Genomic DNA, 26,524 nt, shown 5'->3' with positions numbered 1-26,524 from the left:
GCCAGTTCCTCAATTGTTCATGTTCTGTTTATGTTCAATATTTGAATTCATGTTTCAATTATCTTGTATGATGTATGTTTGTGTTAGCATGTTAGTCATGAGCTAAGTCTCACTAGATGAGGCTCAGATGAAGCTTTAGTGGACTGTTAGGTAGTGGAATGTTAGGTTAGAAGCCTTAGTTCACTGAATTGATTGAGCAATGGGAGAAATCAGTGCTCACTAGTGCTTGTGATTAATTGTACTGTCAAAAGACAGTCAATACTAGGAGCACATCAGTTGAGCAAGCTGATTATCTTGCTATTCCCTTTTTGTATGCTTAGGATCTTAAGTTGGCCTTAACTGTCACTTAGTTCCATTAGGGATTCAACCTAGAACTACATTATTTGGCTCGGTCACAAGGGTGGATTCAAAGCCGTAGCTTAGCCCACAATTTGTTTTTACAGTCACTTATAAATTCAGTTCAGTTTTGCTTCCTGTTCAGTTTATCTCCTTACCTGTTTTGCTTGTTTAATTTCTTGCAATTTGTAGCTGTTGTGCACTGAAATCAGTGCACAAACTCCCCCTGGCCTTGGCTTACAGCCTTGGTTCCTTGCTGTTTTTATTACATGTCATTTGCTTTGCTTTGTTAACTGTTTTCCCATCTTTCCCATCTGCCATATTGCTTTGCACCCATTGATAGCTTAGGAATGCTTCAATACACCCCAAGTCCCTGTGGAATGACCCTGTCTTGCACAAATTACTATAATTTGACCCTGTGCACTTGCAGGTATCACTGTAGGCATTTATTCATCTTATTTAAACATCTAAATTCGCCTACCACTATACTTAAATCTCGATGAATGCTCGTGTGTGAATAAAGATAGCTTAAATGGATGTTGGGTCGTATTGGAGGTAAGAACCACTCCCTTTCTATTATTTGATTAATTATCGAGTTATTAAACTTGCGAATGTACTAACACAACAATGTTCATCAATGATATTTTTAATATTGGTGGTATACTTACTTCAGGGTCTGCGAACCTGATCTTCACGAAAGCCGTATAATTTTTCCGGTCGTGTAAAAGCACAAAGCCGATAATTGGATTGGTCAAATAAATGATGGTCAAAATATCACTGTTGTTCAGAGCATGCAACAACTGTGCGGAATAAGTATAAACATGATCGTGATGCCGTATACTTCTATTGACGAGTACCATGAACCAATAACACAAAGAATGCTAGAGTTAAGCCTCAAGTGAGTTGTGTTTTACGGTGCTATTACGGGTCATGGTATTTGGTACTACGAAGAAAGACATATGTTTCAGATACAAGGCACAAAGGTAAAAGCAATCAACCCGTTTCCAACTTTAAATATTTCACAGCATGAGATTGGATAACGTTGATAAATAATGGACAATGTAGGGAAAAAGTTGAAGATATGATCCAAACCCCAGATGATGACTTTGATTACTATAGTTGGTTCCAAAAGATATGCAAGCTAAGTGTTAGAGCATGGCTCGGTTCAACCCACCAAGCATTGGTATGTCAAGGAATTAGAATACGAAGTATAACGCTTATTTTTTGAACTTTGTATATAAGACATTGACGTAATCATATGAATGCTATTGTGATTATGTGTATGGGTAAAGGTGAAGATTTTTATCCTAGGAAACAAAGTTTACATTTTTTTAAAGGAAGTACATTCATGAACTTGTTTTATGTATCGAAAGGGAAATCGCTACGCTTATTGGTATTGTTATTCATTGCATATCTTTGGATTATCAATATGTGTGACTTAGTAAAACCGATCATTATTTGTTATGTACCTTGGTAAAACTAATCACAGTGCCTGACTTATATATTGGTATGACTTTTATTAGTGTAACCGATCCTAAGTAATCACCTAAGATGGTATGATGGACTTTTGTAATTGGTGTGAACGATCCTAGTAATGGGTGTGACCGATCACAAAAGAATTGTGTAATCGATTCTTGTAATTGGCGTAACCGATCCTAGTAATTGGTGTAACCGATCCTAGTGACATGTGTAATACCATGAGAATATGGTAACCGGTCCTGGTAATTGATGTAACCGATCCTGGTAACTGATGTAACCGGTCCCAGTAGACATATCAAGGTAGAACCGATCCTTGTTTTTGGTAAAACGGTAAACCCATGATTATTAATTTGATATTTGATCAATCACATAGTTCTTGGAATACAGATGAACCAATTCTAAACTCGTTTGGAAGTGTGGTATAATCGATTCCAAGATTGTAAATATGAAAGAGGATTTATAAAGAAAAGATGTCGACATACTTTGAACATGCTCAGTAACTCTTATCTTTTATTGTTCAAAGATACTCCTTAATGACTAAAGGAGATCTCAGACCGAAATAAATTAAGAATCTTTTAATTAAAGTTGGTAGTTTTATATGCTTTAATTACCAGCAATTAAATGCATATCTCTAGAAAATAAAAATTTGTAATGTGCATTTACTAATTGGAAATTTTCTAGTGAGATTTCAGAAATATTGGACAAAGCATTTCCAGGAATTATGAAAACCGATTTGGGCATTTATTGCATATCTTGATAATATTCGGTTTTGGAATTTCCTTGGTGTCCAAACATCCTTGGTTTATAAATACCCAAGTTTGCATTTCGAGCAAACTATCCTAAGATCCAGACAAACTTCATCTTTTTGTTGTTTCTGGTGGAACCGTCTATTCGGAGAGGAAAGTACCCTAATTAGGCGAAATCTCTTACGACCGCTCATTTAAAGACTTCTGTGGGATCAAAAAGCGTCTATGAGCACCGTTGGTGGGAAACTGGATAATTGCAGTTTATTTTAGTTTTCGATTGATTTGATTGACTAACGGTTGTTGAACTTTGATTGCACCTAGTTTGTTTATTCTTGAGAATCTTCTCTTCTGATATAAGATTCACTCAAACTAGATCAAAGTATCGACGGGATCTTTAGAACTGCTTGTAGATCTAAAGAAACCTTGTGATAATCCATTGTTAACAGACTCCGTTCTGTGTGTGATTGACGTCTTGTAATAATCCATTGTTAAGAGACTCAAGTGGTGTTGTGCAGGTGTTTATTGAAGATTAAAGAATATTTGAAGACATAGAAGATTTCTTATTTGGTTTCTATATCTTCGGTGTGCACAAACCTTGATCGGCTGAGATCCAACTAAAATCGGATTTATTCGATTGATTAGTTGTGTAAGATCGGCATCACCTTATAGTTTCTTTGTTGATTCTATATTTATTGATTGCAAATCTAAACTCTGTTACTTCGGAAGTTGTTGGATAGATTGATCTGACCAGGCAAAGGAGTTTATTGGTTAAACGGAAGAGCCTTTGCATATGACTTGGGATATCTTCATCTGAAAGAATCAAGAGACTTGTTACCAAACAGATGTATTGTTCCTTTACTGTTTGAAATACAATCAAAAGGAATTGTTCCAGTGCGTGCACTTATTGAATGTCGGAAGCGCATGGATACTGAAGAAACTAGGTGAACTATAGGTTTAGTTGCTTGGTCTCAACTATACAAAGTTTGTTAGATTTTGTTTAGCGGCTTAATTCTGAGAGTATTCAATTCTGGATTAGGTCCCGGGGTTTTTCTGCATTTGCGGTTTCCTCGTTAACAAAACCTTGATGTGTATTTTACTTTTCTATTTCCACAATTATAATTGTTTTATTATAATTAGAAGTAAAATACAAAAACGTTAATTCCTAATATACTTGATAGTATAGAGTTTGGTTAAGTCCGAACCTATTATCAAGTATCATACTTCGTTGTTGTATTATCTCGATCTTGTATCCATAGTCAATCTTTCAAGTTATCTTGTTGTCGTATTGTCTCGATCTCGTATCCATAGGCGATCACACGAAGTGCGAACCGATTCGTAGTATTGTGTCGAATTTGTCCATATACAATCACTTTCGGTAGAGGACTTATAGGTGGATAAATAAAAGATTGTGGTGTATTTGGGTATCCTCGTCTTTTCACTAAGTATTGTTGTTCAACCACAAAACTTAGGTAGTGTTGATTTCCAGCAATGGAAAATTTTCCACTTATGGATCTTCCATACCAACCTCAACCACCGACGGGCAAAGCATATACGTATCCTAGTCAAATGGGTTCGTCAGATATGCCTCAAATATCTTGGAAAGTCCAGACTTTATCTTCCGTTGGAGATATTGTTATTGTTCCACTTAGTAATGAAGGTCTGCAGCAGAGGTATCCATATTACGGTATGGTGGCATCACCAAAAGAGTATCATAACTAGTTGAACACTTTAACTCTTCTTCTCGATGGATTCTGGAATTTTCACTTGAGAGAGATGCAGATGCAAAGGGACAATTTGACTTATGAAATGCCAGAGACTCCGGTAGGAACAAGTTCTCAAATGGGTATAGCTCGTGATGGCATGTTCCCTGGTAGTAGCACTCAAAGAAGTTGTGGAGGTCGTAAAAGTCGTCATTCAACTCCAAAATTTAGTAGAAAAGACTCAGGCAGTAGAAACAGGAGGAGATGTGGATATGACGGATATCCGGTTCCAGACTCCTAGTGGTTTCATGCCCCAAGGTCATGTACTTACTCCTGGTGGCTGCGAAAATATGGATGCATTTAGACAATCTGCAATGTATACCCCAACAACCACTTCAGCATTTCACCCATTTCAAGCACCTGCTCATCCAATTCAACCATCTCTGGTACCATATCAAGGTTATGAATCGCATGATGCTACTCAACCACCATCTCACACTCAAGATGGTGAATTTTCAGAGGATTAAACAGGTTTAGGGAAATATATATTTGGAAATTGTTAGTACTTTTCTCGAGTGAACTAATTACTTATCAAGGTTATGGTGATTATGAAGAGACTCAACCACCAAGTTACTCTCAAACCATCTCAATAACTGATATGTTAAACAACACTCTTGATCCAGAAAACGGGTGCATTTGGATCTTTAGTCGGGGAGGAAATGGTCAGGGAAATGGGTAGTTTATGAGTAGTTTATGGACGTAATTTAGTTTAATAAAAACTATCTTTTAGATTAATGTTCAAATCGAAACTAGTTTTACATTTCATTAAAAATTAACCTTAATTGCATAACACAATACTTAATGAAAATTGAATCCCTGCACGTGAACCTTGTAGAGTTCATAACATTCATCATGACTAAACCATCTTCTGTTGTCTTCAGCAAATTTGGTATGAGATCTAATTTTTAGTTCTTCAGTTGACAATCCAGGATGATCCCATTTTATCATCCACGTTATTTGCACATACTTTCTCACATCGTTATTGGTGAAACAATAACGGTTTTGAAGACACACATTTGTTCTTATTGAATTTACATGACTTAACGTCATAAACCTTTGAAACACAATGTCACATAAGTTAAAAGTCTCTAAATTAAAATCTCTATTGCTTGCAACTGAAATCCAACATCGAATTAGAGAAACATTTTTTTCTCCAGTGAAGGGAGCACTAGCCACTTCGGTTATGCGATCACTAGGCATGTCGAAATGAATTCGAGGTTCAGATGGTGCGAGTTGAAATGAGTTTGAAATTAGGTATTTATAGATGAGAGAAATTATATCTGTTGATGAGGAACTGATGAGCGGTGATGTTTTCAGCGAGCGATAGCTTGACCATTGCTGGCGCTGGAATGACCAACGAGCGATGTTGTGACCATCTAGCGATGGACACTTTATCGCTCGTTAGAGACTCCTTCATGTATGCTTAACTGTTATTCCTGATACATAGCCATATATGTTTGGAACTTTAGGAATAAATAACAAGGCTGCTAATAGGGGGTACCAATTTGCTTGGGGATGTACCACTCTAAAGGCAAAGGATGTTTTTCTCATATGTAATTGGTACACCCGCAAGCAAAATGGTACCCCATATTAGCGATTTTGATAAATAAGCCTTATTAAATTTGCTCTTTTTTGTTTATTAATGTATACAGGTCTGGGTTGCACGGATGCTGCATTTTTTGATCCGTGTACGATGCGCGTGGGACACGGGATGCGCGTTGGACGCTGACACGACGCGTGTCTGACGCACCAATATGCGCGTCTGCTGATTTGGGTTTGAAGCGTTTTTCTGTTTCATTTTCATTTAAACTTCTTCCATTATTTTTACTATTATTAACTAAATGAAGAAATGCAAACATTTAGATCAATTATTTAGGTCTTTATTAAGGTTTTGTAATTGGAAGTGACATCACGTATACCCTTAGTTAGAGATGTATTGTTGTAAGACTGCATTTTGATTGTGACATGTGTTTAATAGTGATGATTGCTTGACCTTCGGTGTGTGCATAAACAAACAATCTTTTTTTTTTCTTTTGAAATTTATACACATATAGCATCATTTTCTAATTTTTAGGATCGAAACATTTAACTTTATTGTAGAAATACATGATTGTTAATATAAATAATATAAATAAAACATGTGTCCACGTCCTAATTTTCTGGGCATAAAGTCGGTTCTGGTTATACAGCACGAGATATGTTTTAACTTCCCACGGAAGAGGTGGATAATTTTCTTCAGCATAAAGTCGGTTCCGGTTCTTCCCCATCTGATCGTGCGTCTCTTTTTCCTCTTATTCTCGTTTTTTACCCTGTGACTGGGAAGCACCGACACACGACACGGACACGGACACGACACGACACGGACACGAGGACCGGCAATTTCTCAAAATACTAGGACACGGACATGTATATATATAAATATTTTCATTAAATTATATATGTTTGTCCCCATTCCTAACATAAAAGATTAAGCATTTACCTGTCTAAATGTTCCAGCCTTCCAGGAGAACATAGATATCCATTATCAACAAAAGGTTATATAGATATTTACTAGTCTATATATACATATCAACAAAAAATTAGAAGGCTTTGCAAAAGGGAGTAAAGTCCTTTCCGCGACATTTACTAGTCTATATATATACATATCAACAAAAAATTAGAAGGCTTCGCAAAGGGGAGTGAAGTCCTTCCCGCAACAGCGCAACTTCATGAACCAAATACTAGCCCAAAAAACAAGGATCCTCCAAGTATGATGTGAATGCCGCTACATCCAGGATCCAGCTGTAGAAATTTAAAACAAAGAATTGGCATAAATGAAAGTTGCCAGAGTTTGTAAGAGTGCAGGGCTACTTGTAGAAGGTCAGTTTAAACACAAATTTCAGGGGGAATTCACATCATAAAACAAAGAATTGGCATGATAGTAACTAAAATTTTAGAATAAAACAGATCAAGGAGATGGACAGTTACCTGGTCACCAAAAAATAACGTCAACAGTCAAACCAGGGGGTATAGCTCCTCCACATTAGCTTCATTATCATCCAATATCATGCGTTCCATCTCTGGCTCATTAAGAGAAAGATCAGCAACTTCAAGTACACCAACAGTACCCTCCATAGTATCAAAAGAATCACCTCCAATGTCCCACATTCTTGTATCCCCTAGCAAGTATTCTGGGCTTCGTCTTGATAAGAGACGAAGATTAGTATGAACAAATACCAAATCTTCACCTCTTTGTGGAGTAATTTTATTTCTCTTCACAGAATTTATGAAACTATACGTACTCCAGTTTCTCTCACTACAAGAAGATGAACAAGGTTGGCCAAGCAACATGAGTGCTTTTTGCTGAAGTAAAGGAGCATACACCCCATAAGTAACCCACCACACATAAGGATTCATACTCCATCTATCATTTATGGTATTTGCATTTGCAAATTCTTCACGGCAAGATGAAAACTTAGCATACTCAATGTTAACTTCTCTTAACTCATCCGCATCGTAATACCTCTCGAAACACTTCAATCTTTGACCTGCAATCAAAAGATCTCTATGTGGTGGAACACGCCCTGGACGTTCATCAAGCCACTGACGACTATAATACCTATGTTGTTTCAATTATGATTTTAGTATAAATTTTTTTAACATTTAACTCAACTGACCAGAAAATATAAATAAGCGATTGCATATTTTACACTGTCATACATACCTTGGGTTCAATGAATGTGCCAAAGAGTGAAGCGGTGTGCTACTTTTACTCCAACGATCTGTTAAAATCCCGTCCACCACCATATGAAATGGTGAAATATCATATTCTTGTAAGCCCTCGTGGCGATGTATAATGCTCTTTACCTCATCTATCATTCGATCCCACCTTTCATAAACCAAGTGAAGACAAGGCTCGTCTGTGTCGCATAATCTAAGCATTTCTATGATAGGTTTTGTAAAATCAATAACATACTGCAAAGTGTTCCACCAATCATCATCCAACAACTTCTCTTTTATAAACAATGCTTGATTAGGATCATCATCTTTATATGATGACCATTGATTGCAAATTACCAAGTTACGGAGTCCTTGCTTCACATCTTTAAATCTTTGAAGCATTATAATACTAGAGGCAAAACGTGTCTCTGCAAGTGTGAATAATTTTAACTCCACATGTTCATTAAACATGGCTAATCTCATGGAATGTTTAGTGATGAAGTTTCTGATCAGTACCACCTCAGCAATAATTTCACTAATCCAAGCACACCCTTCATATACTAAAACATTAGTTCGAATATCTCTCGGATGACATATATTCTTTAAAGCAAGGTTTAGTGTGTGGACTACACATGGAGTCCAAAAAATGTGTTTAAACTGACCTTCTACAAGTAGCCCTGCACTCTTACAAACTGGTGCATTGTCCGTGATTACTTGCACAACATTCTGATGCCCAACTTCCGTAATTGTCTCAATGATCAACTTAGAAATGTACTCTTTGTCCTTCACTGACCCTTGAGTGTTGACTGCTTTAATAAACATTGCACCAGCCTCTGAAACAGCCATAAAGTTCATGAGGGGTCTTCGTTGTTCGTCGGTCCATCCATCGGTCACAATACTCACACCTTTTTCTTTCCAAGTGCTCTTAATTGGTTCTAGCTCTTTCTCAACATGTTCTCTTTCCTTCCGTAAAAGAGTTGTTCTTAGTTTATTATAACCCGGCGGAATATAACCTTGAATGCTTTTACTATCTGATGTAGCCAAATTAAATGCAACTTTATAATATGGACACCTAGCAAGATGGAACGGCAAGCCAGCTGCATAAAACAACCGTGCAATTATGCTATCCATTTCTTCACGTCTGGCAGCATTATACAATTTCTCTATTGGGCTCTCAACCCCTCTTTTCTTCTTCCTAGGATCTTCAACAAGTGATGAAGAATTTGACGCAAAAGAAGAACCACTACCTGATCCACATGTTGGCAGAGGCACACTTTTAAACTTAGATGCTTTTGCTCTGGCCTCAGCTTCATCACTCAATTGTTTCATTTCCTGAAGTTTATGTTCTCTGACCTTTGGACATATTCTAATTCCAGAGCCTGGAATCTTTAACAAATGTGCTTTCACTCTTGAATATGAACCCGAATATGGAACTTGACAGTGGTTACATACAAAATTCCAATTACCACCACCTTTAACTTTATCCTTCTTAGTCACATATCTCCATAGCGGAGTAGTGCTTAAAACCTCTTCGTTCATATCTGGCTATCTGCATCAAAATTAAAGAGATGATAGCCATCAAAATACAAGCAGAAAATTAAAAGATAAATTATAAGTATTATATATAAAGCTCAAATTCAATGAACGACCAAAAATGCCCCCAAAGGCCCCAAAAAAAACCCTAAAACCTACACAGTAGACAATACACATGATCCCCACCACTAAAATCAAAACAAAACCCAAATTCACCAAATACAGCAACAACCCAAATTCACAATAGATTGAAAATAGAACAAAAAATCAATAACTCAACAAAATCATGCAAATCAGAAGGAAGAAGGGAGAGTAAAAGAAAGAGAACATACCTTCAAATTCAATGTAAACAACTACGAGATAAAGCCATAACAACTAGAAAATGATTGTAAAAAACTAAATAAGTTGATTTTCGGATGATCAACTTAGATCTGAGAAGAGAAGAGTAAAGGTGAGGGAGACTGTGGGAAGGGGTATTCTTCTGAGTTCTGAGAGTAGAAGATAGACGAGAGAGAGAGATGAGTTTTGATAAATTTTTTTTTTTTTTTGGAATTTAAGATAGAGGGTAACATATGCGTCCGACGTGCGTCCGAGTGTGTCCGATGTGTGTCCAATGTGCGTCCAACGTGCGTCAAGTGAGGACACGGATTTTGATGCGTCCGACACGCGTCGTGTGGGCGTCGTGGCCGCGTCATGTGTCCATAGTGCGTCCGACACGGACACGGAAACGAATCTGATGTGTCCGTGCTTCACAGCCCTGTGAGCAAAAAAAACAAAGAAGAAACCATGACGATCTTCCTGAGAACCTTAGAAAACAAAACCCTAGCCCTAAACCTGAATCCAAATTCCACATCTTTGGAAACCCTACAACTCACAATCGAACAAAAATCAGGCACTCCAATAAATCTCCAACGTATCTTCTTATCTGGTCGTAGATTAATTGGAACTCAAAACTCCGAAAAAACCCTAATCAATTTAGGGATTCAATCAAACTCATATCTTTCACTCGAAATACCAGTATTAGGAGGAATGCAAGCACCAGTTGCACCAAAACCGCGACTCGAATTTCTGAGTTCAAAACCACCACCTAACTATGTAGCAGGTTTAGGTCGTGGTGCTACTGGGTTTACAACTAGGTCTGATATCGGTCCAGCTAGAACTGCACCAGATCTTCCAGGTAGTGCTAGTGGGGTTGCTATTGGTGCCCCACCTCAAAGCGGTGTTGGTCGTGGAAGAGGGAAAGGTGGGGAAGATGAAGGAGGAGCAGAAGATGATGAAGCTGAGGAAAAGGGTTATGATGAGAATCAACAATTTGATGAGTTTGAAGGGAACGATGTTGGGTTGTTTGCGACTGGTGAATACGATGAAGATGATAAAGAAGCGGATGCAGTATGGGAAGCTATTGATGAGAGAATGGATTCAAGAAGGAAAGACAGGAGAGAAGCTAGATTGAAAGAAGAGATTGAGAAATATAGAGCTTCGAATCCTAAAATTACAGAACAATTTGCTGATTTGAAGCGGAAATTGCATACGGTGTCCGCTCAAGAATGGGATAATATACCTGAGATTGGAGATTATTCTTCTGGGAGGAATAAGAAAAAGAGGTTTGAATCTTTTGTACCTGTTCCTGATACATTGTTAGAGAAAGCTAGACAGGAGCAACAAAATGTTACGGCGTTGGATCCGAAGAGTAGGGCAGCTGGTGGGACGGAGACTCCATGGGCGCAGACACCTGTAACGGATTTAACTGCAGTTGGTGAAGGCAGAGGTACTGTTTTGTCACTGAAATTAGACAGATTGTCTGATTCTGTGTCTGGGTTAACTGTTGTTGATCCAAAAGGTTATTTGACCGATTTAAAGAGCATGAAAATTACTAGTGACGCTGAGATTTCTGATATTAAGAAGGCTAGGTTGTTGCTTAAATCTGTTATACAAACAAATCCAAAACACCCACCAGGGTGGATTGCTGCGGCGAGACTCGAAGAAGTTGCAGGGAAAATACAAGCTGCTAGGCAATTGATACAGAAAGGTTGCGAAGAGTGTCCTAAGAGTGAAGATGTTTGGTTAGAAGCGTGTAGGCTCTCAAATCCAGATGAAGCTAAAGGTGTAATTGCTAGGGGTGTTAAGACGATTCCGAATTCTGTAAAGTTGTGGATGTTAGCTGCAAAACTAGAGCAAGATGTTGGAAATAAATGTAAGGTACTGAGGAAAGGACTCGAACACATCCCAGATTCTGTCAGGCTTTGGAAAGCAGTGGTGGAATTATCTAATGAAGAAGATGCAAGGTTATATCTTCAGAGAGCTGTTGAATGTTGTCCATTGCATATTGAACTTTGGCTTGCTCTTGCGAGGCTGGAGACGTATGATAACGCAAAGAAAGTTTTAAACAAGGCAAGGGAGAAACTGACCAAGGAACCGGCTATTTGGATCACTGCTGCGAAACTTGAAGAAGCAAATAGGAATACTGGTATGGTTGGGAAGATCATAGAGAGGGGAATACGTTCTTTACAAAAAGAAGGATTGGATATTGATAGAGAAGTTTGGATGAAGGAAGCTGAGGCGGCAGAACGAGCAGGGTCTGTTCTTACTTGCCAGGCTATTATTCGGAACACTATTGGGGTTGGGGTTGAAGAAGAAGATAGGAAAAGGACTTGGGTTGCGGATGCAGAGGAATGCAAGAAGAGAGGTTCAGTTGAAACTGCTAGAGCTATTTATGCGCACGCCCTTACAGTGTTTCTGATTAAGAAGAGTATTTGGCTTAAGGCAGCTCAACTAGAGAAGAGCCATGGAACTAGGGAATCACTGGATTCTCTTCTACGTAAAGCTGTAACCTATAGGCCTCAAGCTGAGGTTTTATGGCTTATGGGTGCCAAAGAAAAGTGGCTTGCAGGAGACGTTCCTGCTGCTAGAGCAATTCTTCAAGAGGCTTATGCTGCCATACCTAACTCGGAGGAGATTTGGCTTGCTGCATTCAAATTAGAATTTGAGAATCACGAACCGGAAAGAGCAAGAATGCTGCTTGCTAAAGCAAGAGAAAGAGGAGGTACAGAGAGAGTTTGGATGAAATCAGCCATTGTTGAGAGAGAATTAGGAAATGCTTCCGAGGAGAGAAAATTACTTGAGGAAGGCCTAAAACTCTTCCCATCATTTTTTAAATTGTGGTTGATGCTGGGGCAATTGGACGACAGACTTGGTCACTTGGAACAAGCTAAAGAGGCTTATGAGACTGGAATTAAACATTGCCCAAGCTGCATCCCTCTTTGGCTCTCTCTTGCTAGTTTGGAGGAGAAGATGAACGGGCTGAGCAAAGCTCGAGCAGTTCTCACAATGGGCAGGAAGAGAAATCCAAAAAGCCCTGAACTTTGGCTTGCTGCTGTTAGAGCTGAATCACGAAATGGCAACAAAAAGGAATCTGAGATTCTAATAGCCAAGGCATTGCAGGAGTGTCCAGCAAGTGGGATACTATGGGCAACATCAATTGAGATGGTCCCGCGCCCCCAGCGAAAAACTAAAAGTGCAGATGCTCTGAAACGATGCAATAATGACCCCCATGTCATTGCAGTGGTGGCTAAAATGTTTTGGCATGATAGGAAGGTCGACAAAGCTAGAAACTGGTTAAACAGAGCGGTGACTCTTGCCCCAGATACTGGTGACTTCTGGGCGATGTATTACAAGTTTGAACTCCAGCATGGAACTGAGGAGACCCAGAGGGATGTCTTGAAAAGATGCGTCGCTGCAGAGCCAAAGCATGGTGAGAGATGGCAGGCAATATCTAAAGCTGTAGAGAATTCCCACCTTCCTGTAGAAGCCATTTTAAAGAAAGCAGTAGTTGTTCTTGGAAAAGATGAGAATGCTTCTGAGAGTGGCAAAAACTAGAATTCATTGTAAGTTCATGTACTTTGAAAGCTTATCTTTTATGCTTCTATAAATTTGTGCTTGTTAGTCTAGTCAGAAGAAAGATATTTTATGCTTCTGTTACTATTTGGCTTCTCACATATATTTGTTGATTGTCAAACTGGTGTGCTTGTTAACCAGACAAGTTACCAGGCATTATTATTAGGATTTTTTTTATTCGGTAATGTCCTAAAGTTTATGATTGAGTTGAAACATAAAAAGTGTTAATCCGTAGCATTCTTTGTTCTTAATCGTTCTGAAATTTACGACTAAACTCTGTTGTTGCTTTCTGGTCTTTGAAATATCTGTTCTTGTTGTTGCTTTCTGGTCTTTGAAATATCTGTTTGCTTGTTTTTCTTGGACATCTAAACTCTGTTGTCCTGGTATCCAAGCTGTTTGGTTGCCCTCTATCTTGTTTCTGACCTCCAGGACACCATCCACCTGTATAAATTTGTACCAAAACAAAACTTAGAAGATTAATTAGGGGGGCCAGTTTTGATATCAAGGTTTTGGCATTTAATCTGGTATAATGATCTTCAAACATGCGAGAGACTATATTTGACTGCACTATACATGTGGAAGCATTTTCCGAATTCGGATTCTGAGCCCATGGAAATCCATTCTTCCGTGCGAGTATTTGTATATTAGGGGCAAATGTAATTTAAATGCAAAACAAAATTTAGAAGATAAATTAGGGGCAAATGTATTGAACACAAAATCACAAGCTTTGGTATTTAGTCTTGGAGTCCACGTGGAAGTATCTTCCAAAACTGGATTCCGAGCCCATAAATCCATTCTTCTTTACTGAAAGGTAAATCCGTGCACGTGTGCTAGGACAAAAATATTTCTGATGGTTACTAATGAAGAAGGTGAGACTAGTTTAGGAAATTCACCAAAGTGTTTTTATGTTTGCCACACTGCACCATTGCTGAGTCAGCCAATTGAAATTGGATGGAAAGGTAACGCGGACAGGTATCGTTAATTAAATTTTTCTAGGGAAGATAATCCAAATTAGCAATCTTTAAAGGGAGGAAATAAATACACCATTATATTAACTACAAACAATATACAGTACAAATAAGTTTATAAGTTCATTTTTATCGAAAACATTGGAAATAACACTTGATTTTAAAAGTCTTTGTTGTTGTTGGGGTGATATGTGCTGGAGTTTCTTTATTCGAGCTGAACAGGTTCAAGATAGCTCTTCCGTCGAGGTGCAGTGTGTGCCAGATTGAGGAGGAGTCTTTGGAACATGTTCTTTGGAGCTGTAGTGTTGCGAATCGGGCTTGGCAATGGCTGACAGGTATTTTCCATATTATTCCTCATTTTAACTTGCTTGCTGCTAACAAGGAAGCGAAAGGGCGTAGTAGAATGGTTAAAGACCTGTGGTTAGTCTCAATCTTGGTGCTGCGTTCGGAGCTGTGGTACCAAAGGAATAAGATGGTCTATGAAAAAAAGAAGCCTTGCTGGACTTTCTTCAAAAAACGTGTGTTTAACCTCATTCATGAGTACTCGGCTAGAATGACAGGATGTATGTTCAACAAGGTAGAAGATCTTGAGATTCTGAATTTTTTCAGAGTTAAATGTCGTAGGGTGAAGATGTTAGAGCCTGTTGAGTGTTTTTGGCAACCTCCTATGCACAATCAGCTCTTGTTGTGCTGTGACGGTGCCTCTAGAGGCAATCCAGGGGTGGCGGGAGCTGGTGTGGTGGCGAGAAATTCTGCTTGTGAAGTGGTTGGGGCGATGTGTGTTGGTCTTGGAATTATTTCCAATTACATGGCGGAGTTGTATATCATTCTGATTGGTTTAGAATGGGTAGTTCAATGGGGATATCGGGATGTTCTAGTGCAGACTGATTCATCAAGTGTCATAACAGCTTTGGAAGGGGATTCTATTCCTTGGTTTGCTAGACAGAGATGGTATGATGTAAAGGGCATGTTTGATTCTATAAATTTTGTGCACACGTACCGTGAAGCCAATTTCGCAGCTGACAAGATGACGAAGACTGGTTGCTTATTAGATAATGGAGTGAGACTCACTTTTGTTGGTCGTCCTGATTTGTTAAACTCAATAGAGTTCACATATGTTTCCTATTTTCGATTGAAATAGTATTTTGAGTTTTTGGGGTTGCTGTGACCTCTTTTCTCATGTACTATCTTGTAAATAACTCTTTTCTTTAATACAATTTTTTGACTTGTCAAAAAAAATCTTTTAGCTATACTTGATTTTTTTTGTGGTACTTTTTCCGGAGTCGTGGAGGCTTCATCCATTATGTTTTCCACACTCGAAGGAGAATCCTTGCTTACCTTATTAATTGTATTTGCCAATGCATTGCAGTCCGTAGTTGTGGACATGCTTGACGAGGTGTTTTCCCTTAACCATGTAAAAACCTTTAACAAAGCTTTTGATTCTACATGAAATGTCGAAGATAGATACCCACTCTGACCCCCCCCTGAGATGTGCATGAAGTTCTTATTGTCTACAGAGTAAAGGATAAAGCATGGCGCATTGAATAATCTTCTTTCTTAAAAGCAGCATCAATAAAAATTATCCAATCCGAATTTAAGTTTGACCATTTTGGTCAGGAAATATTTCTTCTATGAGCCATAATTGTCTTATGGGTATTTTTTGAGGATTATGATACATGAATTTCTTGATCTATTCCAAAAGGTTGGTCAGGTTTGGGTTGATTTTTGTCAAACGTTTCCTAACATCTATGTTTCCAAATGAACCATGAGATGGTCACAATTTTATCCAATAGTTGCATGAAATCTGGGTTCGTGATGGACTCTTTAACCAAGGTGTTTATGGAATCCGTACAAGTTCTTGTATTAACACCTTGTAAGGAGAATCCAAACCAAATAGCTCTTACAAATGAGCAAAATCGAATCAGATGTTGTACAGTGTCTTGCTCCTGGTGAGTTACACAATGGGAATTATGTAGTTACATCAGCATTATGTGCCCTGAGTCTTGAATAAGTTGGGAGAGCTTTCTGAGCTAATTTCCAGATGAATAATTTAATTCTCGATATTGCTTAAATCTTCCATATTTTTTACCGAGGGAATTCACTTGAGTTATCATTTCCTTGATACATGAGAAAATTGTAGATATTTTTCACCTTGAGGGATGATGTTGCTGTTAGACTTAATGTTGGTTTAACAACAAATCATGTCTGGCTTAAGTTAATTGCTAATTAGTTTATGATAATCCAGTTTAGTGTAATGTAGATTATGGTATGATTATTGCTTTAATCGTTTATGTAATCTTGTTTATGGTTAAACTAATCTTGCATGAGATGTCTAATGTAGCCATGAGGTGTCACTCCAACTCATGATGGAAAGGTTGGAGAGACATGTGGCAAGCATGACTAGGACTCTCTTCTAGCCTCACTTCTTTTAAATGAAAAATCTGTTTTATCCATCAATATAAGGTGAGGAAATAAAAGTAGATAAAAAGTCATGAAACCAAAAGGATATTGCTTTCTGTTTCCTCGTTGTTAATCTGTTTTAGGTATATGCTATATGTAGTGTTTCTAGCAATGTAAGGTGTTGTTTTGTGTTGTAAGATCATGTTTATACTAGGTTCAAGTTCTGATTTCAGCATGTTGTTGGCTTATATGATATTTAGTGCTAAGCATAAGTTAAAGGAGCTGAAATTCCAACATTCTACTTCTATTTCACTAGTTATTTCATGTTCTTCAACTAAACATATGCACAAATTCTGGTTTGGTTTAGTTACTTATGAAATTTGTTGCTGATAACATGAGGTATAATCTGATATAAGTTAAGATGACTACGTATCAAGATTAGCTATTGCATATTATGTTTAAGCATATGGTTTGAGTATGGATCACATGTTGTTTTGACTATTGGTAATTAAGACTGTATTGTTTTCTAACTGCACACAAGTGGTTATTATTCTGCTGATTGATTCATGATGATATCGTATGTGTTGCTTCTACTAATGTTAAGGGGTGATTGGATGAGTTGTGTGTTTAATATTGGTATCTAAAACATGTTGCTTGAAGCTGGTTTTGCACTATGTTTGCAAGGTCAGGTCATGATATCACGGGTAATGTTTTCCTTTCAAGTATATGATGTTTTAAGGCTTGGCATTCACATGTATAATTGAAGTTTACGAATCATCATTTGGTTGGTGAAAGAACATGTTTATGATATGTAATTTTTAGAATTTTCAAGAAGAAGCAGTTCTTGAGCTTCAAGGTTTATGTTTGTCGGGATAAAAAATTTAGATTCATGAATACCAGCGCAGTTAACATGATGAGCTCTGATTGGAACAGTTGTGTACTAACCTTTTAAGCATCCTTGATGGATTGATAGCAAAAAGCTTGAAATTAACAAATCCTATTAATGGGTTTGTACTGTTCAAGGTTGTTCAATCTCCCTGAGTTCATAAAGTTCCTGTATTTCTGCACAACCCAAAGTCCAGTAACGCCTTATTGACCGTATGGTCACCTATCATGCAGGTGATTGTGGGACAATCTGGGTATCTAAACTTAGGTGGAGTCTTATTTTGAATGATAGAACTCACCTGTTCAGCAAGAAAGGCACGCTTATGTACATTAAGCTTTCGCTTTATTGTGCACATATCTTTCAAGAACTTAGCGTAAGCAGGGATCTGCTTTATTGCTTCAAGAAATGGGATGTTGATGTTAACTCGTTTGAACATCTCTAACATCTCATTGTAATGGGTACCTTTCTTCTGCTGCACCAACCTTTGAGGAAATTGAGCAACATGAATATTAGCTGGCAAAGAAACATTAACATCAGTAGAGTTTTTAGATTTACAAACATGCTCAGAGTCATTTTCTACAATGGATGTTTTTTGTGGCGTTGTATGCAATGATGAGTCTGACTCAGACTCACTAGTATGTGGTACGCCTACATTGTTATCAACAATTTTACCACTACGAAGTGTGGTGACAGCATGTGCAGTCTCATTACAAGTAGATGTACTTGCCTGAAATGTCCCTTTCGGATTTTGCTGAGGTTGACTAGGGAGTTTACCCTTTTCCCTCTCATTTAGAGCATCACATATTTGGCCCAATTTAAGTTCTAGATTAGCAAACCTTTGGTCATTCAACTTCTGATATTGCAAAATATTTTGATTCATTTGGTTTACACCCTCATAAAAACTAGGCCTTTTCTCTACGGGGTACTGTGTGTGCGATTGTACTTGGGGGTTTCTAGGATATGAATATCCTTGTGTGTTTCCTGGATTTCCCCCTTGTACAGGGCCCTTGGACCATGAAAAGTTAGGGTGGTTTCTCCACCCTGGGTTATATGTCTGAGAATAGGGGTTATTCTCATGCTTTTGATACAAAACATTAGCTTGTTCAGGTCTGGACTCTTGAAATGCATGCAATTGTGGGCAGTTATCAACAAGATGATTAGAACTATTACACGCAGCACAAATAGAAACCTAAACTTGGTTGCAAGAAGTAGTTGCAGCAGATTTCACACTTTTCTCTAGTTCTAAAGCCTCAACTCTCCTAACCAATGATTCTATTTTAGCATTACCCTCAAAGTCAGACTCTATTTTATGAACATTACCCCTGATGGTTGACTTCCTAGGTGCTCTATCAGACTCCCATTGCTGAGTTTTCTCGGAAACTTCATGCAAGAAGGCCCACGACTCGTCGGCACTTTTATCTGTGAACTCACCATTGCACATAGATTCAACCAAGGTTCGAGTGGCGAAATCCAACCCTTCATATAGAATTGGTGATAGTCTCCACTGTTTGAAACCATGGTGAGGACATTGCAGTAACAAATCATTAAACCTTTCTAAATACTTGGACAATGTCTCACCATCTAGTTGAACAAAACTATTGATATCCTGACGAATGGTGGATGTTTTGTGATTTGGGAAGAACTTTTTGAAAAATTCTTTCGTAAGTTCATCCCAAGTTCTAATGGACCGAGGCCGCAAAGCATATAGCCAAGATTTGTTTTCCTTCAAAGAGAAAGGAAACAAATGCAATTTCATGGACTCTTCTGTCAACTGATTGAATCTGAGAGTCCCCAAAATCTCCTCAAAGTCTCTCACGTGATGGTAAGGCTTTTCAGCATCAACCCCTCGAAACACAGGGAATATGTGTATCGTGCTCGCCTTTAACTCAAAATGACCAGCAGTTTCTGGTGGAACAATGCAAGAGGGCTGGATTGTCCTCGTGGGGTACAAGTAATCTTTGATACTGCGGGGTTGGACTATCTCGTCACCCATTGTCTCAGGTTGGTCAGGTCTTTCCTCGACAGACACAGGAATTTCAACTACGTCCTCTCGCTGAATTCTAACTAGACGATTGGTCTGGTCTCGAAAAGTTACAATCATATCCCAGATGACATACCATCTAACATGTTATTACACCTAGTCAATTAAGCACAACATAATTCAAAAACTCATGATTTATGTGAATGAGTATCAAGATTATGCAAGCATAAATACAAATATCAAAAGTTCAGAGATTGTGACTTGAACAAAAAGGGTGAACGTTTCAGCAGGCAAACATGTTGTTCAGATCAATCACAGAATCATGTTATGGGTATCATGCGTTCCAAGTGTTTTGACAGGGCTATGTAAAGCAACTAGTTTTATCAGTCAAACATGATCTGTCATTCAAGAAAAGAATATAAAGGTTGAGGAATGATACCACCGGTATAATACCGGGTTTAGGCACAACCAACAATTTGTCTCGCTATCTTTTTCTCCTCACCTTTGGTTTACGCGACAGTATTGTAAGCACCTGACAGTACACAAAAATTTCAGTACCCAAAAGTATGCAAATACAGTAAGGAAACAATGAAAGTTACCACTGACAGTCAACAAAAATTAGAGTAGCAAGACAGAAACTGTGAACTACAGTGGCGTATTAACTGAAAAACTAAGCTATCTCTAGTTGAATGATCTGGACAAGACAGAATGGGAAAAAAAGATGCAAATACAAATAAACTGTAAATGGAAAATGAAAACAGAAGCAACGCAAGAATGCTTACTGGTATATTATAGGTGATGAGGTCTTTAATTAGTGTTGAACTAACAAAGCTACTTATTCATATGCTTAAACTATAGATGCTATTTGATACGAAAGAAAATTGTAAAATACAAGACAATGATGCAGTTACCCTAACTGAAACCACATGCAGTATATGAGAATGATTGAACGTTAAAATTACAGCTACAACTACAAAACTAAGATGTTACTAAGTTAACATCTACAGATTCTAAATCTAAGTGGTGCTAAAACATGTGATGAAAGCTAAAGTTACAGTACTGATAAACAAACTGTGCTACTTCTAGCACTACGGAGAACTGATGAAAAGTACACACAGATGGATCAAAACAACTAAGTTATAACAATGACATCAATGAACAGCTTAAAACAATATTTACAGACCCCTATATGCCTAAGTAACTGAAAATTGACAAACAAAATGCAGGAATTGAATAGTTACAAGTGACAAATTCTAATTATGCTATAACTGAGATGGTGAAAAATGCACAACTAAAATGCAAAATGCAACTAGTTACAAATGCTAATATCTTAAAGATGATGCAACTGACACTAATACTAAGATGCAGCTTATAAAAACAAATGTACTATATGAGAAGAGCCTACAGAATACAGTAACAGAAAGTTTAAAACATAGTAAGATGTACTTATAGACACATGGATGAAACAACTAAACAATACTTTACTATAATATGATTAGATGCAAACTACTAAGAAGCTACAGATTAATATATGTTTTAAACTGAGAAAGTCACAAATAAAATAAAAGTTAACGGAAACTAGACTACAATGCAATAAGAACATAATTGATCTAATGATGCGCTTATAGACAATTTTTACATGTGAGAATGCTCAACTGAAATATTACAGGGTGACGAAATGCAAGCCTACATGAAAGAAACTAAAATTATCCTATAGTATGCTCAACTACTGATGCAGTTCAGGTGATCTGAACGATTACAGATGCATAATATTATGAGATGCAAACTAACCAAATAAAAACGAGATGCAGTTATATAGCTAAAAGTAACACAGGGTTGCAGATTATAAACGAAAGAACTATATTACAAAGATGTGACCAGCTACAGATGAAACTGACTGATTAACAATAACTGAAACTACAAGATTGTAAAACACAGATGCAGCTAAAAATCCTAGATGTAGGTGATCATGACAGCAACACTGAGAGAACTTTAACTAGATACAAATACAAAATAACAGGATGCGAGATATGTAACAGATGGGTTACACTAGGCTACAACATAAGACAATGATGCAGATGATTAAAAAAACTTAAAAATACAACTAACAGCAACAACAAGATGCAATCTTCTAACATATATATACAAACAATATACTAAAAATTAGTACAAATCAACTACACCGCTACGGCAGCGGCGCCAAAAACTTGGTAGGACTAAAAACCTACAATATTATTAAATCGCAAGTGCACAGTATCAACAATGTAAACAGGGCAAATACGGGTCGAACCCACAGAGACTAGAGCATTGCAAAATTGAATCTAAAGCCCAACTAATACTAATTCAAATAATAAATAACAACAGGGGTTTGTGTGTTGGAATGACAAGATGTTGGCAAGGATCAAAGTAGAAAAGTGAAATGGAAATATGGATGCAAGGAGAGTTGAAAATAGTCAACTAAGAGGCACTAGGACAGTTGAGTCCACCAATTAACCTCTACTAGAAATTCAGCAACAGAAATTATTCTTTTCCCTTATAACGGATCAGCGGTGAAGATACGAGTCTTTCGCCTTTCCAAAGGGGTTTCACAGATGGATAGTTTAACGTCAACTAAAGCATTAATCCCTGGTATTAGATGTCTTCTTACAGCAAAACTAATCAAAGATTAAAGATATCAGTTAAACATAAGTTGATGCGACAATATACAGGTGTTCTAACAACCTAGGATACATGATATACTAGGTGAAAGTAGTACATTGCAGCTCAAAAGTTAAACATCTCTTAACTCAGTAAAGCACAACAAGAACAATAACGAAAACATGAATCATCTAGTAGTAATTTAAGGGCTTCATCTATGCCTAGCTAAGAATTTAGAACATATTGAGAACAAGAGACAAATAGAATTCAAATATAGATAATCTCATTGATGAAATTGAACTCTATTATCTTTCAAACTGATTTTTCAAGAACACTCAGCACCAATGAAATTACTTAAGAGTATTTTAAACCACTCTCACTGCATGCTTTCAATACATCATAAAAACCCCTATTTATATACAGATTTCTCCCCCACTTTTCAATCCCTATTCTCAACAGAAACACATTATGGTATTTGGGGATTTTGTTTCTCGAAAACTCACCACTATGTAATCATATTCATTCATGTACTACCACTGCCTTATCTTCACCCAATTGGCTGATTTTGTTGGTGTTGCAGAGAAGTTAGATTCAGCCCTAATTCACGCCACTAGCTTGATTGTCATAACACCCTATTTTCGTCGATTGCGCGCTGCTGTTGATGGTGTTTGCAGAGAGTAACAAAATTCAAAACAATTGCTTGCTATCCTGTCACTTTTGGAAAGAAAATAGCCGACCTAATTTTTGTATTTCATAGACTTGGGTTTTGATTGAAACAGATGAGGAGAGTAAGCAACTAGTCTGACAAAGGGAAAAAATGTTGATAGAGGTATGGGTGATGAGTTCTGAAAACTGACAGGGGGAGGGAGATGGTTGTCGATGAGATTTGGGTAGAGAGATAGGTTTTGACATTTGATGGTGTGTTGTCGGGGGTGAAGGAGAAAGTGGAATGAGGATTAGGGGTCTGTTTTTTTGGAATGAGGGTCTGGCTTTGGTATATGAGAATGAAGCTTGGGATAAACTTCTTTTATTTAACTCCCATCATGGGTATCATTTGGATTATGGCCCATTGATTTCTTCTTATTACATTTCTGGTTCACTAGCAGGTCCATTAGCTTCACAAGTCTGCTGGCACCTTGGATGCGTTCTTCACTATACGTGTTTTCCTAACATCGACTTAGTATCTAGCTTGACAGGGCATTGTAGCTCCACTTCCTGCATAACACATGTTCAGATCATTCTTTTCTCTCCCCTAGTAATACAAAACAAGAAATTAGTGACAATTACCACAAACTTCACTCGCAAACGAACAATTGATACAAAATATATAATTTGGCATAAGTATAGAGAATTCGTGAAAAAAAACGCCATAAACACCTACAAAATGATAAGAATGTATGAAATATTAGGTGCCCATCATTTATAGACAAGGAAGTTTGGACACCAAGGAATTTCCAAAACCGAAAATATTCTCAAGATACTCATTAAAGCACAGATTCGGTTTTCATAATTCCTGGAAATGCTCTGTCCAAAAATAACGATCGAAATCTCTCAGAAAATCTAATTAGTAAATGCACATTGCTAATTCTGTAATTTCCCTACAAAATGAAATTAATAACCTTAATTAAAAGATTCTTAACTTACTTATGTTTCGATCCTGGGATCCTCTTCCCTTAGCCGTTAAGGAATATTTTTGAACAATTAAAGAAATAAAAATTCACAGCACGTGTTCAGAGTTTGTCGACATCTTTACTTTGTAAGTTTTCTTTCACACTTACAACCTTGAAACCGATTTTCCACACTTCCAAACAGGTTTAGAATTGGTTCATCTGACTTTCAAGAACTATGTGATTGATCAAACCAACATTCAATCACAATCATGGGTTTACTATTCTACCAAAACAAGTTTTAGTTCTACCTCCATGTGAGTACTGTGCATAGTCACACTAGCTTTCCAAAAATTCGGTTGACTAGGTACTAAGATCGGTTTCCCATATATATATGGTATCTAACTTATATGAGTTGCACATGTCCATAGGATCGGTTCCCCTTTGCCTAAAAACGTGTTGCACATGTCCATAGGATCGGTTCCCCTTTCCTATTAATTGGTCAGACATATAAAATATGATCATACCACAGGTGATTACTTAAGATCGGTTTTACTAATGAAAGTTATACCAATATATAAGTCAGGCTTTTGTGAATAGTTCTACCAAGAATACAACAAGTTGTAAGCGGTTATACTCTATCACACATATTGGTTGTTCATAAGATATGCAATGAATAACAAAACCAATAACACCTGGCAATTTTCTTTTCAGTTCACAAACAAGTTTATGAACTTACTTTCTTAGAACACATGTAAACATTGTTCCCTATAATGAAATCCTCACCTCATACCCATACATAATCACAATATCATTCAAATTATTATGTCGATGTCTTACCTACAAAGTTTAATGGTTAATTAATAAATCTCGTATTGTATTCCTTAATACTATGTCTATCTAGAGTTCAAATATGCTTCGCATTTATGTTTTCAATATGCACGACTTGAAAGATACGTTAGGGAATGAAACAGTTCAAGTCAAATATCACTAACCTCAATTGGAAGGATGATTGTTGTCGTTGTAGCTCCTTGCTTCTTCACATCTTCAAGGCTTCGCAAAACTTGTAATGTCTCATATCTTAATACTTTCAAGCTAACCTATACGAAGTTGACTCTAGTACATAATCAAGCGACTCTTAACATGAGTTTTGATTCACTAAAATATAACAACCAAACTTGACATACCAACGCTTGGTGGGTTCAACCGATCAATGCTCTAACACCCTCAACGATGACATGCTTATTAGAGTCGTATCTAGATGGTAGCGATCTGAGAATTTTCATCACAATGTCCTTTTCAGGAATAGTCTTACCCAATGCAAAAGATGCATTAACAATTTCAGACACTCTGTGATTAACCTATCTTCATCTTCCATACGAAGGTTCCCTATTGGAATTAAGGTTTTGAAGCCTAGCTTCCTTTTCACTAGATTTACCTTCGAATACGGTTTCTAAGATATCCCACGCATATTTAGACCTAGTGCAATTAGACACACGGTGCTGAAGATTTGGGGTAATGGCATGTATAATAGCATTCAAAGCGTCAAAATTTTTCTTTGCAGCAAGTATCTCGCCAGGGATGTATTCACCAATGTCCTTGGGAACGTTTACATCTCCAACTGCCACAACGGGAGCGTTATAGCCATTAACTACATATACCCATGATTGAAAATCACGTGCTTGAAGAAAAGCTCGCATAGCAATTTTCCACCATAAGTAATTAGAGCCATCGAAGACTAGTGGTACGTTAATAGAGATAGCACCACTGTCCATAGAGTCGGATTGCTACAAACGCAGACTTGTAAGGTCTTCAAACGTGTTTGCCTGCTCTGATACCAATTGAAAAAGCGGGGGTACAACAACCACACCCAATATTTCGCTTAGCAATATGTATGGACAAACTCCAATATACTTTTAAGAGAATCAATAAGACTCAATCTATAAAAAGTATATCAAAGAGTTATATCTCTCTTTCTCGATTTAATTCTTACTCAAGCAAATAGAAATCTGCGAGTCTAATTGAATACAAGAGAAAACACTTGAACGGTACCAAAGACCAATGTTCAAGTATCAATCAATTTCAATCAACAACCAAAGGTCGGATTTCCAATTGATTGATATTTAATGCACAACCTGTGATATTTCAATTATAAAGAAAAACAATATAATCCGGAAATAGAAATAACACATACACCAGAATTTTGTTAACGAGGAAACCGCAAATGCAGAAAACCCCCGGGACCTAGTCCAAATTGAACACACACTGTATTAAACCGCTACAGACACTAGTCTACTACAAACTAACTTCGGTCTGGACTGTAGTTGAACCCCAATCAATCTCACACTGATCCAAGGTACAGTTGCGCTCCTTACGTCTCTGATCCCAGCAGGATACTACGCACTTGATTCCCTTAGATGATCTCACCCACAACCAAGAGTTGCTACGACCCAAAGTCGAAGACTTTAATAAACAAATCTGTGTCACACATAAAAGTTTATAGTAATAGATAAATCCGTCTCCCACAGAAATACCTACAAGTTTTGTTAACCCGGACTTATATTCCCGAAGAACAGCCTAGTATTATCAATCACCTCA

At 37.5% G+C, this 26,524-nt stretch overlaps 4 protein-coding genes across 4 annotated transcripts; 2 read left to right on the top strand and 2 right to left on the bottom strand.

Annotated features, from left to right (window-relative positions):
• Positions 1-6,876: 6,876 nt before the first annotated feature.
• LOC113274235 lies at positions 6,877-9,448 on the bottom strand. The gene is made up of 3 exons (XM_026523685.1): positions 8,025-9,448; positions 7,289-7,919; positions 6,877-7,102 (listed from the first exon to the last, which is right to left on the bottom strand). Exons 1-2 carry the CDS (start codon positions 9,347-9,349, stop codon positions 7,316-7,318), a joined length of 1,929 nt encoding a protein of 642 aa, XP_026379470.1. The 5' UTR covers positions 9,350-9,448; the 3' UTR covers positions 6,877-7,102; positions 7,289-7,315.
• An 867-nt stretch (positions 9,449-10,315) lies between these two features.
• On the top strand, positions 10,316-13,681 carry LOC113276459 (protein STABILIZED1-like). Its single transcript, XM_026526059.1, has one exon. The coding sequence runs from the start codon at positions 10,340-10,342 to the stop codon at positions 13,427-13,429; it is 3,090 nt and encodes a 1,029-aa protein (XP_026381844.1). The 5' UTR covers positions 10,316-10,339; the 3' UTR covers positions 13,430-13,681.
• Positions 13,682-14,297: 616 nt separating this feature from the next.
• LOC113273059 lies at positions 14,298-15,556 on the top strand. The gene is made up of 2 exons (XM_026522829.1): positions 14,298-14,419; positions 14,638-15,556. Exons 1-2 carry the CDS (start codon positions 14,298-14,300, stop codon positions 15,554-15,556), a joined length of 1,041 nt encoding a protein of 346 aa, XP_026378614.1.
• A 2,246-nt stretch (positions 15,557-17,802) lies between these two features.
• LOC113273058 lies at positions 17,803-19,802 on the bottom strand. The gene is made up of 4 exons (XM_026522828.1): positions 19,280-19,802; positions 18,966-19,177; positions 18,000-18,890; positions 17,803-17,877 (listed from the first exon to the last, which is right to left on the bottom strand). The coding sequence occupies exons 1-4, from the start codon at positions 19,800-19,802 to the stop codon at positions 17,803-17,805; spliced, it is 1,701 nt and encodes a 566-aa protein (XP_026378613.1).
• Positions 19,803-26,524: the final 6,722 nt, after the last annotated feature.

The sequence above is a fragment of the Papaver somniferum genome, chromosome 4 (assembly GCF_003573695.1).
Source record: "Papaver somniferum cultivar HN1 chromosome 4, ASM357369v1, whole genome shotgun sequence".
NCBI classification, from domain to species: Eukaryota; Viridiplantae; Streptophyta; class Magnoliopsida; order Ranunculales; family Papaveraceae; genus Papaver; species Papaver somniferum.
The sequence above is the reverse complement of the archived record's forward strand: the minus strand, read 5'-3'. Positions and strand labels throughout refer to the sequence as shown.